We start from the raw sequence: 15,035 nt of genomic DNA on the forward strand, positions 1-15,035 counted from the left end.
AGTCCCAGAGCTCCTCTTGAACAGTATATGTTACATTTCTTGTTCTTTTGGGAGGTGAACAGATCTCAGTTGGGGGTCCCACGTTGAGTGAAGATGCTATGCACTACTGAATTGTGCAACTCCCACTTGTGATCGATGGTGAAATGCCTGCTAAGCATGTCTGCCAATGCATTCTGAATTCCTGGAAAGTAAGCTGCTGACAAGGTGATTCGATTCCTAGTATACCAATTCCTCAGGGTGACTGCTTCTACACACAGAGGGATGGATCTCACCCCTCTCTGTTTGTTGATGTAAAAGACAGTTTTCATATAGTCTGACATTATAGGACATGGGGGAAATCAGACAAATTGCAGAAAGGCATTGTGAGTTTCTCAGCGTACCCAAAGTTCCAGAACACGGATGTGTATCCTGGCCTCTTGGGGTGTCCAAGTGCTCTGTGCCGTATGACTGTCAATGTGGGCTCCCCAGCCTAAGAGGTAGGCATCTGTAATTATCATCTTGTCCAGTGATGGAAACAGGAAGGGAATGTCCACATATAACTGATGAGGATCCTACCACCATATTAAAGATGATGTTACTCAAGAAGGAACTGTCCCTATGGTATTCATGCTTTTTTGTTTGGTCAGTATGCTGTTTAGAGCCATGTCTGAAGGTAACAAAGGTGGCATCTGGTGAAAGGGTAATGTAAGTGCATGAAGCCATGTGCCCCAGGAAGTAAAGACAAGTTCTGATTGGAGCTTGAGGGTGGCACATAACTTGGTCTATCAGGTAATTTTTCGTTGTGACTGAAACCCCCATATTCACCTCTGTCATATAATTATGATATGTTTTGTACAAAGTATGCCTTGTGAGGTATCATTTTAAAAGTCTTGATCTGTTGAACATTAATATCCTCCAGGTACTGTCACTGTCTCATGCACCAGCCACACATCTTCTCTCCTCCAGTCCCTTCAGCACGAACGGGAGTTCAGATACTTATGCTACACCGGAAGACGTCCTCCCTCTTCCTGAGCCTCAGTTTCCCCAATCATCAGGACTTTCTCTCACTGTGGAGATTTTGACTCCCCACAGGATGTTACCTGTGATAGAAGCCTGGAGGTATGTGTGTCTCACCTAAGGAGCAGACACACAGCATGTCTGTCCAACATCAACATCACCTCCAGCAGGAATGGCAACACTGGAAGCCCGGTGAAGCAGGCATACTGGAACTATGGTGGTTCAGATGTATGGATGAATGGTAACTATTTTAACAGGCAAAAACAGAAGTATAAAAAGAATTTTTTTCTAACAGAAAATAAACGGGGAAAGAAAGGGTAAGTAATCATAACTCATCTACTAAAACTATTCTAAGAAGAAGCTATTCTAAGCACTTAGAAACTGTTTTTGCACTACTTGGAGCTCTGTCTCAGGCCAAGGACAGATGAGAAGGAATTGAGAGGGGTCAGGTCACATGTGCTAGACAGGCGCTGACAACAGCGCGAGACAGGGATAGTGCATGCACAACCCAGACAAGCACTGCTGCTGAAACTCTCCGATTGAAGGTGCAGGGGCACATTCACCTGAAGTGGAGCACCTACAGACACTCTCCTCAAAGAAGAACTATTAACTATGAAGAACTATATACAAAATGCATTAATGGCAATCTTTGAAATAGTTCAGATTCAAGGAAATCCAAGGAGAGCTACAGACACTGAAGGTTCCGATCCAAGCTCTGCAGCAATAAGAAGTAATTGGAAAGCTGGTCGGTTTCCTCCGCCCTTTATGCCCTCAGTTGGAAACAGAAGGAGGGCAAGGGCATATGCACGGACCAATGGACACTGCTTGCAAGAATGCTCTGACTCTGTGCATGGAGAACATACATAACCCACAGTGGAATACAGATAAGGAGCGGAACTCAAAGAACACCTGTTTCATTCCATTTTATATTAAATTTAATTTTTAAATCAATATGGACTTCAGTAATTTTACAGCCCTGGGGAAAAAATATCATAAAATTGCTGGATAGGGACTCTTTTTTCCTGAAAAAATGCTGCTAAAATTAATGAGAAAGATTCTTTCTGCACAGCCTGGCCCCTGGAAGCAGCTGTGGCAGTGTAAAAGGACTAGAGAATCCCTGGATCTGGTCAGGGGAGAATTCCCCTGGCACAAACACTGCAAAAGCAGGGCTCTCACAGGTGGGGCCAATGGTGGGAAAGATGGGGCTCCAAGACATAGCACTACCAAGTTTTTGGGCAGCATTGCCAGCCATATGCAGTTTACTTTGGATTACCATAATGTAGGCAAGCCCCAAGAGCTGCCTAAATTATGCTGGGGGCTACACTGGCCACCAGAAGATCCCAGAATAAGGCCACAAAAGGTATCCTAAAGTCACTTTAGTTCTGTCTTCCCCGAGAGCGACTTCTGTGCTGTGACTCTTAGAGGTCCAGTACAAAATTACACCCTATATTAGAAAAAAACCCTGCTATATTCTAATTTGTGCTTTGAGTTGCAACAGTAACAAGAACTAAGGCTGTGGTCCTGTAAAGACTTATGCACTTGTTTAACTTTGCTGTGATTAGTCCCACTGAAGTCTCACAATGCATAAAGTCAAGTAGGTCCATAAGTCTTAGCTGGATCGGGCTTTAAGATTATTCATTTCTAATTCAAAGAATGAGTCATTAGAACATTTTACAGGTATTAGATTTAGTAAATCATATACTACATTCGAATTACTTTAGAATTTCGGAAGCCATGAGAAACCATTTAATTCCCTTGAATTTTCATCTTCACAATATTCTGGCGTTTTAAAAATAAACACTACCTCTTCTGTTGTATGAAAATGAAGGCATAGTTTTGGAGATTCTGCATATCCAGACTTCAAATCTTTGCTCTATACATTCTCCTTTTACTATTTTTTATTTTTCTAAACAAATGACTGAATTCCAGTGGCATGGGTATGTAATTGTCATAATAGCGATTTCTAATTTTTCTTTTCCTTTTGTAAATTTTATAATCTAGATAATTAAATTTTTTTTAAAGTCTTTTTTTACTTAAGAAAACAAACTCTTTATACTGAACTTGATTTTTCTTGCTATTTTGTCTCTTCATTTTGTGCACAGGTACACACACACACACACACACAAAATCAGTGCTGTGCTCCCAGCATAAGTCTTTTAAAAAAACCTGTCTAAGCACAAAACTTTAAATAATTTGCTTTGTAAAGAAATTTTGCAGGGTAGTGTAATCTAGTTTTTGGAGTAGGGGAATGGGAGTCTGGACTTCTAATTGTAACTTTGCCACTGCTTTACTGTGACACCTTGGGCAAATTACAACCTTACTGTGCCTCAATTTGGTATCCATCTATAAAATGAGTCTAAGACATACTTCAGAGGTATGTTGAGAGGCTTAATTAATGTCTGTAAAGCACTTTTAAATCCTCAGTTGAAATAAGTAATATTATTATGGAATTATCAAGACTTTGAATTGAAATAATGAAAAAAGTTGGTCATATTTTGGAACTTGATGAAGTCCCTTTAACTATTCATCTACTGACTGCAAAAGACAAAAATACCCTTTAATTGAAGAGTCGGAATAAGAATCTGTTGCTGAGCTATTGTGCTAAAATGATCTGATATTACAATCCCTCCTCTCTCATTTATAACTGTGGCCTCAGGAACCAGATAAAAGTAGTCATTAATTATAATATGTTGTAATTTAAAGGGTCCAAAAGAAATGCTGGAAAGCAGGTATGGAGGATATTTCTAGATGTAATAACTTACCATATATACTCATTCATAAGCCGAATATTGTTGGTAAAAAAGTGACGCACCAAAGAGCAGGGGTCAGCTTATAAACCGGTCTACACCAAAATTTGATGATTTTCAACTCTATGGAATCATTGAATTGAATATCTAATACACTGTCATTTTGTTTATCTGAAGTGTCTGCAGGCATGACGCCCCTCAGAACGGCAAACCGCGGACACAAGGAGCTGAGGGGCTCCATGCCTGCAGATACTCCAAGTAAACAAAACGTCCTGACCCGCCAGTAGGCCGGGAGCCAAAGTTTTCCAACCCCTGAAATATAGGGTCAGGTTATGAAAGGCTCAAACAGTTTTTGCTATTTTTACCTATCCATTTTGGGCGGTCGCCTTATAAACGAACGGGCTAATGAATGAGTATATATGGGTAACTGTAATACCAAGATATTAATTCTCATGTAACCCTCAAATTGTAATAGGTAAAGTGTCCAACCTCAGAGAATTGCTTGTGCATGGGTGCCACGTACAATTCCCAAGAATCACCAAATCTTTTTTGTACTGAGTTAGAACTGCCAACAGTAATAATAGCTGAGAAACATCTACAACTGCCAACAGCAACATTTTTTTCCCCCAAAACCAGCATCAATGGAAAAGTTCTTAGGTTAAAGCAAACCCATAGTCATTTTAATTAGTACATTTATGCTTTCATGATCTAGTTACTGTTTTATGAGTAAAAGTATATATCAGTTCAAGCAGCGATACAGTGATTTTAGAAGATTAAGCATAAAAATGCATATTAACGTCTAGTTCTAATATTGTTTGAAGGTTGTCTAGCAAGAATGGAACATAGGATGTTTAAATAATCACTGAAACCTCCTTAGGAAAAACAGTCCAGTTATGTTTTCTTTTTCTTCTCCAAATTCCCTGCTGAGCAGCTCACTTGCTGGCAGTGTGCTCAGACTGTCAGAAGGAAGTAGTACTACACTCAGCTATAATTACTAATTTAATGTCATACTGGAAGTGCAGCACAGCTGTGAAAAAGAGACCACCAGGGAGTTCCACATTATCCCTGTCTCACTTAGAGAGGGCAAAACTGTTCGAGGCATGAATAGGAAATGCCCTCTATTGAAAAAAGAAAGAATTAAGGAATAAAAAAGTAAGCAGTAGCTGTCAGAATCTGACAACTGTTGAAATGTACTGTTCTTTTAAAATTCAAGACATCTTTAAATGTATGTTATGATACCTGTTGCCATGTAAGTGATGATGTTATTGTTAAAATCTCTCTCCTAATATAAATCACAAGAATTGTGTGTCAAGGTGAAATCTAAGGGATGGGATTGGATCACAAAATATTTAAAATGACAACTTCAGAGCTTATCATTAACACATCAGGAGATTAAACAGGTGTGACAAGTCAAATGAAAGAAAAATTGAGAATGGTGCAGAAAGCAATAAAGTTCTCAATAATTAGTCATTCCAGTTGGCCCCTCTTCCAGAAAAAAATAATTTTTGACTCATGACGACTATTTTATAGTAGAAAATCAGAGAGAGAGATTGAATATGCTTTTCTTACTGATTTACTACTTTCCTGGTGCATTGAAGTTCTTGGCATAACAGATTACCTCTTACTTACAGGCATTGTAATTGCTGAAGAAAGATGTACAGAAAAAGATATTGCGCATCACCACCATTTTGGTCAACATTTTTGAGCTAGGGTGTCTAAAATTTTGACTCCCTATTAAGCACCTAGCTCTCCTGATTTTCAGAGGTGCTGAACACGCCCAGTTCTGAATGATGTTGACCTAGAGTTCCCATTGAAATTGCACAAAATTATTTCAATGGGAGCTGTTAGTGCTCAGCAACTCTCAAAATCAAGCTCCTCATTTGAGTGCCTCAATGTGAATTTAGGAGCCTATCTTTAATCATCATTTGAAAATTCTGGCTTAGGTGACTTCCTAAAGGTCACATAATAAATCTGTAGCAAGACCTGACTTCTTAGCCCTAAGTCTTCACCACAAAAGCCTCTTCCCTCTCTCTAATACTTCCTTGTTGCTCAGATACAATATCTATGGATGGATTAAGAATACATTATTAATTGTGAGTCTTTCATTCCAAATGTAATTTCAGGGCTTTATTACTGCAGAAGGTGATTTTAATTAGCATCAGGATAAAACTTGGCAAATAAGTTACCACACCAGATAAGGTGTGAGATACTTTTATTTTTTGGTTGAATCAGTTAAGCAATTTCTTTAAAGATACTTAACAGGAGAGGGAGACATATTTGGTGATGTCAGAGAACTTCCATGAGAACTAACTACAATTTTTCAGACACTTTTACATTTTTCAAGAGTAGTTTGAGACTCTACTCCTACCGAAGATGCAACCTTTGAAAATGTGGATGTAAATTTAGTTTTTAACAAGTATCATTTTTAGTTAGCTCTCTTAAAGAAGCATCTGACATCACCAAACATTTGTTTCCTTCTCCACTCAGCATCATTAGAAATTTTTTTCTAACATACCTTCTATTTTGTGGCAAAACAGAAAATAAGTAATGTTGTGCACTGTTTACATTTTTCACTCATAAGTAACGTAGCCATCACAAACTCATGCCAATATAATCTTTATACTATACCCAGGCTTTGACCCTGCAGTAGGATCCACATAGGGGTTCACCCACATATAATCCAGATTCTACTACTCTACTTAAAGATATAAAACAAATATTTTGTGTAAAACACATTCAGAGATTTAAAAGATTACACTTTAAATAGTAACCTTTAAATATGAATAAAATTACTTTGGGATAAAACACTGCAGGATGTTAATGCATGAAGCAGAAGATACTGTCATCTAGATACTGCTGTGATTTGGATCCTATAAGAATCTATGGTAAAGATCGAAAGAAGATTGCAGTATACTCTCCTGGCCCTTCTAAACTGACCCAGCTCAGGCAGACTCTGGTGTTCATAGAAAAAAAGAGTAATGTAAAATAAAATAAAAATGAAATTTTTCCATTGATCAGAACCGTTTGCAAAACTTAAACTTTTTTTTTAAATGGATCCAAGAAATGCTGTTCTTTCTGCCTGAGCCCTGCCAATTATTTTTTTAAATGTACATAGAGTGCTAATCTGTCATTTTATTGGTGCATCACATTGCCTTTGAGGATGTTGTAGCTGCAGAATATTTGGTCTCAGGCCCTGATGCTGCAAGCGCTCTCTGCTCACAACACTCACTGAATTGGCTGCAACACTAGGCCTGCTTTGATCTACAATCGACAAATCAGATTCCTTTAAAAAAAAAAACCCATTTCAGCCATTTAAATGTTAACTGCGGGTTTTTTGGGCAGCATTTTTATTAGTATTTTTCAGGTTACCATTAAACAAGGAAAAACTATTAGAAATCAATGGTGAAATCCTGGTGTTACTGAAATCAGTGAGTTTTATGACAGACGTCAGTGGGGCCAGGATTTCACCCTACGTTAAAATGAGGATTATGGGCGGGATTTTTGAAAGTGCTCAGCATTGGTCTAATTCTATTCCCATTAATATCAATTATCATTGACTTCAGTGGGAGCAAAGTTAGGTCAATGCTTAGTGTTTTTGAGAGTCTTAACAGATACTAACTGTATTTGTACCAACAGGATATATTCCCCCATGTGATGTATACCAATATTCTACAGACTCTCTACAACACGAGGACACTCAGAGTTAGACTCCATTGAAATCTGAATATCCTTGATATTGTCTGATTTTATATTATCTCAAGTGTTATTTTAACATATTGGGATGTTGTGGTTTTTTGCATTTATATTAAATTATCACAGTGGTGACAGCAGATGTCTTCACTGTGCACTAGCTGCCATTCCAAAACAGTGGAGGGTTAAATTACTAAGGTTTGAAAACACGAATGGTTGTGCTATAAAAATAAAAATAGACTAGAAAAATAAAGACAGTTCAAGCTGTGGTCTTGAGGGATCTCCTGCAGAAGGGAGATAAATGCAGATATTGGATGTCATGATGATTCCAATTCACATCTGGGAGCTGCGAGATGGATGATGCTGAAAGAAAATGCATGAGGATCTGAACTGTCCAGTCATTTCCTCTTGGAAGGGAGAGAAAAATAATACTTAGCAGAGAGTTTCTCATGGGTCTAAAACAAAAGCCTCTATTTGAGTCATGACGTGCCGTTAGTAGCTTTCACCGCTACAGCAGTTGATCACGTCCGTCTCCAACTCATCAGTGCCGTCAGTGTGATTTACACAGAAGGGCTCCAAAGCCCAGAGAGGACACCGTAACTAATGCTCCATTTAAACAAAATACCAAAGTGGGTCCTGGACAAAGCAAAGTAAGGTCTTTGACCCCACGCTGCTATGTGATCCCACACAGCGATATAATTCAGGAATTCCTTACAATTGGGGGATGGGGAAGTTTAGAGCTTACTTATGAAAACAAGAAAATAAGCAGACTGCATTCTTAATCTTTTCCAGTATTTTGAAATTCAAATGGCTAGGAATCAATTTAGTAGGTCATATATAATATATAGTGGAATATTCAGTTTCCTGTATATACCTGCAACAATTGCTCCTATATCTATTATTCAGTCAGGGCATTTGATTACAGATGTGAAACCATTAATAAAATGTGGATCAAAATTTTGTTTTGTAATTAAAATAGATTTAAGAATTAAGTTTATTTTAAAATCAACAAGACGGAAGTGCCCAAAAGAATTGAGAAGACATTGATGGAGAGATAGAATAGAGAATGGAGATCTTACTTTTAGAGAAACATTTTCAGTAGCTGATTCCTAACTTGTACCCACAAAAAATGAGTGGGAACCTGTCTTGTGGGCAACAGCCATAACTGCATATGCATACAAGTCTGTCACAGGATCGCAGTTATCCAGCTTGCACACACAAATACAGGCTTTATTTGTAAAGCTGAGGTGCCCACATTTCAAAATTTGTCTCTTAATGTTACAATCACACTAGAAAGGATGTCATTTCTATCAAATAAAATGGATTATCCACAAGGCTACAGCATGAAAAGTGGCAAGAAAAAAAAGAGGGAGGAAGCAAGAGAAAACTTTCTGATACCACAGTCACAACAATAAGCTTTTCACATGGCAGGAACAGAAGGAGCTGGGAAGAGGAGAGGAAAAAGGGAGGATAGGTGGAGAAGAAGAGGTGGATTAGTTCACTTACCTCTGATGTCAATCTCACTACAGAACAATGGACTGTTCGTATGGCTTCAGTAGGTGAAGCAGAGTTGAGAAAAGAAGAGGAAAGAGCAGTAGAACAGAAGGGGAAAGAAAGGTTAGGTGCACAAGAGCACCAATCGTACTCGTCCTAAAATGGGTTAGCAGCTAAGTAACTGGACAAGACATGCAAATTCACCATACCTTTTCTTTGTCACTGGCTTCTCTAGCCACAGTAGAGCCCTGAAACAGAAAGACTGGATCTAAAAATGTGCACGTAAAAAGGAAATCAATTTAAAACTTTTAAGATAATGGACCAGAACTGGGCACAGAATGGGTTGGCAAAACTATGCCCTGAACCTGAAGACTGTTTGGCAGAGATGTAGTAAAGTGGTTATTTTGCCACAAACAGCTCAGGTAGTTTGGCTTGCTGCAATATTTTGAAGAGGATAGAGGATGACACACATGAAGGGGACGAAGTACGTTTAAATCACTGAGTGTTCGACAGCCATTCTCTTCCCCCTGTTGTGTTTTCTCTCCTCAGATCTCATCCTACTGCATCTTAGTAAGACAACATCTGGGAGGCTCATTTTCTTTGACAGATTTCTAAGTTTTGTATGCCTATATTTTGCTGTGTCGCTATGGGTTGGAGAATACATGATAATAACTATACTATTTTAACACTTTGCTAAGACATGCAGGATGCTTTACAAAATGAGTTACTGTGTAGTATTTAAAATATTAGAAAGTACAAACAAAAGCAATAAAAGCACCCTACAGCAGTACTATGAAATATAAAATTAGAGGGGCTCTAAAGCTAAAAAGAAAAGCAAAAAAATATGGGATCAGCGGTGGTTTTATCAAGACTTTACCAGTCGGATTTAACTGTTTGATGAAGGGGTGTTGAATGCTGTTTTAAAATTCTCTTTGCTCAAACTAGTGAGCAAACATGCTTGTGCATTCTGAGTAAGCAGCAAGTGACAAAAAAGGGATGTTCCCTGGATTGTGAGCTCCTTGGATCAAGGATTGTCCTTCTGAAGTGTTTTGAATGTACCTCCCACACAGTAGTCAGTGCAGGAAATAAATAATGATAAGGATAACAATAAATAATTAATGTGTTTCTACAGCATGCAGACAACAGCCCCACAAGATCTAAAGCATTCGCTGGCTCTATTTTTGTTGCATTGTGTATGCAGTGTGGAGAAATGCTGAAAAGGAGAATACTATCTCTAGTGATCCTCAAAATTCATAGCCTTACCTTTCTCTACACACATTTTAAATCCAAATACTTCAATGTTTTACCTGGAGAGAGATATCTGGGGAGCTGGATGCATAAAACAGATGTATGGACAGTGGCCTTTAGCTATATTATATGGCAACTCAGCAGGGATTTCATTACACTACATCATAAGCTGCCAAAAGAGTGAAAAAAGGCTCTCTGAATTAGTTAGTTACACATATTTTATTTTGTGTTCTGTGTCATATCACTCCCATCCATTTCCAGGGGCTACTTGTCAGAAAGAAAGATCAGTTAAGAACCAAACAAATAAAAAATGAAAATTGTAAAAGCTAAAGTTAGAGGGACACTTGAAATTAAGCTCATTGCAACAATATCAATTAAATGTAGTTTTAGGTACTGTCCTTGCCCCTTAATCTTGCCAAATTTTTGTGATTTTACAATCACACTTTCTTACTTATAAAAAATATTTGTCTTTTCCCTCTTGTTGTGCAAAAGGCATTCACAAACAACTGGGGACACTGACAATATACAGAATGTGGTCAAATGCATGAAGTAATCAAACTGAAAAAATTTTTACACCAAACTTTTGGGGTCAGTTTTCAAAAGCACTTAGTGTTGGCCTAATTGCTCCAACAGATGTCAATGGGAGTTTTACCACTAATTTCAACAGGAACAGAGTTAGGCCAATGCTGAGTAATTTTGAAAATCCCACCCCTTGTCTCTCAGCTCTTTTAGCTATAGTAATCTTAGATGTTCCTTGTAATCCAAAGCAGAAAAATAGAAGTGTAAATTCTAAATTGGTACGTCTTGAAAACTTTCAGCTACTACAGTGGACTCTGCTCCCACAGATTTTGCAAGCACTGTAACATTAAACAAAGTTAGAAAACAATGATTATTTTCTCTCTACTACTACTATGTCCAATGTAATTATAAATTTGTCTGGTGAAAGTTCATCCTGATGAATAAAACCTAGCCTCTGAAACAAGAATTTTCCCATCACCACCAATGTACTTTTGGCCTCTCCTCCTTCAACTGGACAAATTAACAGAAATACAGAGGTTCTGGAAAGATAACTAGCAACAAATGCTATTTATAAAAATGCTAAATGTGACTGATTTTTTCTTTAAATTTCTTTTTGTTATGTGTTTGTATATTGAGTCTGTATAAAACTAGGGTGTCCACATGCTACTGCAATACAAATAAACGACACGTTTATATAATAATAGGAGGTTCCTATCGGAGCACTCTAGGTAACCCTACAAACACTTAAAAATGCAATAAATCAAAGAAGAAACACTAGTCCCATAATATGTATACATAATATTAAATAACCAAGCAGCACACAAAGAAACCAAATTCCCCATTTTTGGAACAAGGCTGATTATGGCACATGTTGACTGCATGTCAACTCTAACCCTTACCCATAACGTTTTGTCTAAAATTAGACCAACGTGGTGAGTCATGAGAGAGGAAGTCATTCCAACTACTGGTTTGACAAGGAAGGTGATAGTTACAGATGAGCAAACCAGTTCAAATAAAATGAGTAATGGCCTCAAACTTGAAATGCCTCTGTATTTCCAAGTTTTGACCAAGACAAGAATATAAAATGAGGAGAGCATTTCTCTTCATATTTCAAACATGGTCAAGCCAAGAAGTATTGGAAATCTTTTGATAAAATCTATTTTGAACTGATCAAAGATCATTGGTTAAGCATCTGGACTTTTGGATGCTTATCTAAATTGAACCCGCCCCTAAATCTTTTATAAATCATCCATCTCTAATTCCGCCAGTAGATTACTGACTCATTCTTTAAAAAAATCTTTGGAGGGCTCCCAAAACGTGTGTGCTTTTGATTAAGTACAAACTCCTGTATCTCTGCTGATCAAGATATGGCATGTGTCAGTTGGTTAACTTAAGATGGGCTAAAGGGCAGCATGAATGTGCATCTCCATTAGAGAGCGAGCAAGCATCCATAGCACAATTAAGAAGTATTCCCATTCTCCCCTTTTGTAATCTCCTCTCATGTTTTACTCTCTCCCACAGAGGCCATAATGCTAGACACTGACGAGCCAGTTCTTGAACAACTGTCAGTTAGTTCTGAGAAATCAGCTTGGATGAAACATCCAAGTGACACCTTTTCCAGGTAGCTATTTGTCTGCTATAGATGGGGGTGTAAGGGATGACGTGTTATGCAGTATGACACTTCTCTCAGTAATATACAGTACTAAGTAACAATCTTTGAATAAGCTTGCAGACATACTTATGTAGTCAAATGTGTGGAAAAAAGTTACCCACCTTTTATAACTGTTGTTCTTCGAGATGTGTTGTTCATGTCCATTCCATTCTAGGTGTATGCGCACTCACGGGTATGGTCATTTGAGATTTTTGCCTTAGCGCTATCTGTAGGGTCAGCTATGGTGCCCCTTTGAGTGCTGTGTCCATGCACTGGTATTTCAGGCGTTGCTGGCCCTATACCCTCTCAGTTCCTTGTTGGCCTTCTTCTTCGGTACCGGTGATAAGGAATGGTGCAGAATGGAACTCAGTGCCGGGGGTGCACTTTGCTCCAATGCCAAAGTGCTCGGCAAATCAAGCTGGGATGGCTCAGAGGCCGGGTGGAGGGCAGACTCCATCAGGAGGGCCCTAAGTCGAATGTCCCGCTCCCTCTGTATGCAGGGCCAAAAGCTTTCGCAGATACGGCCCTTGTCTTTTATGTGTGCTCCCCCAAGCACTTGAGACAGCTGTCATGGGGGTCACTAATAGGGACTGGCCTGTTACAGTCTGTGCAGGGCTTGAACCCCAGAGACCTGGGCATGCCCTGCCAGGGGCAAAGTACCTGCTGGGACTCTAACTACTAACAACTAAACACTGAACAGGTACTTAACACTAACTATTGAAGAATCAACTATATACAAGGCCTTAAGGCACAAAGTCCAAAGGAGGAAAAAACTGCTGGCCCTTGCTAAGCAAGCAAAGGCGCGCCAACTAACCTCCATGGGTGATAAGATGGAACTGAGAGGGCATAGGGCCAGTGGCGCCTGATATACCAGTGCACGAGCATGGCACTCAAGGGGGTGCCACAGCTGGCCCTAAGGATACCACAACAGCAAAAATATCCGACGACCGCACACGTGGGCACATGCACACCTAGAATGGAATCGACATAAGCAAACACTCAAAGAATGACGACGTTTACTATAAATAATGTTTAGAAATGTAAGGAGACACTTTGGGAAGGAAATTTAAAACAAATCCCTTATGAAAAGGGATTGAAAAATACATTTGGGCAATTCATTTTAAGTATTATATATTAAATATTGGCTGAATTAGCAATAGTAGCCAAACATTTTAGAAAACAGGTGAAACATTATCTAGTAGAGGTACCAGGCACCAAAAGTTATGTACTGTAGCATTCGGTCCAACTCCTCTACCTTAATTTCTTTTAAATATCAAAAGAACTATCACTGTGAAAACTATATAAGTGATAGATATTTCTATTTGAATTACATCTCTTAAAATATTACAAAAAGCCCTATGCAAAATAAGCAGTGGCCCCCCACGAAGTTGATCAAGGGAGTATAGAAAACAGAAGGACGACGTTATTATTATTACATTTTCACAGTGGTTTTTAGTTTCAGCCATTAACAATTAGTTACATTTAGCAAACATACTCTGTTAAACCACTTCCCTTAAAGCATGCATGATACAGCTTAAATGGCGTTACTTGTATAAAAATGTTTTCCGGTTTAGCTAACCACACTTTTCTTTATTTTAGAAGTAACCAATATAACTTCTGAACAATATTCATTTAATAGATTTGATTGTGCTTTGCAACAACCAACGTCTAAAACACTCAACAGAATAGTTAATATTTATTTTAGCAATTTTAACTACTTTAACAATGTTATATCCAAAGTTATATCTTACCTTTAAATCATATTTTCTATAAACAGACAAACGATGGCTGAACACGTTTCTTGTTACAATCATATATATCTCAACTCCATCAACGGTAAGCCGGTACATGCCAAAAAACTGGGGAAGAAGTGTAACCCCATGACACTCCACAATATACTACAAAGGACAGAAGAAAAAAAAAGAAATAAATACAACTTTTAAAAAACTCAGATCCAGAGAGACAACTACATATACAGCATGTATGTCGTGGGTGGATACACAAACCATTGAAAAAACAAGTCTCCAAACACACTGCATCCACACAAAAACCACTGTCATAGGCAAACCTTTAAAAAGTTGTTATACTTGTAGACCAGTGTCAAAAACAAAATCCTATTTTATATTAACAGCATTCCTTATAACATTCAGTTTCCTTGGCTTTTCAGAATAGGGTAGACTCTCTTTGTGTTAGTTGACAGCACTGTGTGTTTTATTAGTCCAAAATCAGCACAATTTGATCTCACACAAAGGAGAAATTGTCCTTTCAAACACTACCCCACTTTGTTTTATTCTCTGTTGTACTGCATTTTGCCTTTAGTCTGTAGATACTTTGGTACAATTTTTCCAATACTTGTTTAGCATAGTGTATGCTTACAGTGTACATAAAAAACAAATAGAATCTGTCAATTCCTTTGTGCTAGTTCTCATGTTAAATCAGCACCTCAGGATTACAATATCCACTTCTAGCAGGCAGAAAAAAAATGCAGAATACATGTGTTTTTTATTTAGAGAACATTTCATCTCCCCATATTCCTTCACAGATGGGATATTAGCCCTGAAGAGAATCTGTCACCCTACAGACACAGGGTGCTCCACCACAGTTCTGATATCACCTGCCTTCCAACTAGTAATTAAGAATATTGTAGAAACAGTATTCAAGGAAGCATAAAAATACAGAATTCATCAAGA

At 38.2% G+C, this 15,035-nt stretch overlaps 1 protein-coding gene across 4 annotated transcripts in view; it reads right to left on the reverse strand.

Annotated features, from left to right (window-relative positions):
• PIP4K2A (phosphatidylinositol-5-phosphate 4-kinase type 2 alpha) overlaps positions 1-15,035 on the reverse strand; it is a 188,132-nt gene that overhangs the window by 32,683 nt on the left and 140,414 nt on the right. For all 4 annotated transcript variants that reach the window (XM_045006242.1, XM_045006244.1, XM_045006246.1 and 1 more), the window contains 2 exons: positions 14,097-14,243; positions 9,137-9,175 (listed from right to left, as the gene is read on the reverse strand). In XM_045006242.1, the coding sequence (XP_044862177.1) occupies positions 9,137-9,175; positions 14,097-14,243 (186 nt within the window). The remainder of the gene's footprint in view (positions 1-9,136; positions 9,176-14,096; positions 14,244-15,035) is intronic.

The sequence above is a fragment of the Mauremys mutica genome, chromosome 2 (assembly GCF_020497125.1).
Source record: "Mauremys mutica isolate MM-2020 ecotype Southern chromosome 2, ASM2049712v1, whole genome shotgun sequence".
In the NCBI taxonomy this organism is placed as follows: Eukaryota; Metazoa; Chordata; order Testudines; family Geoemydidae; genus Mauremys; species Mauremys mutica.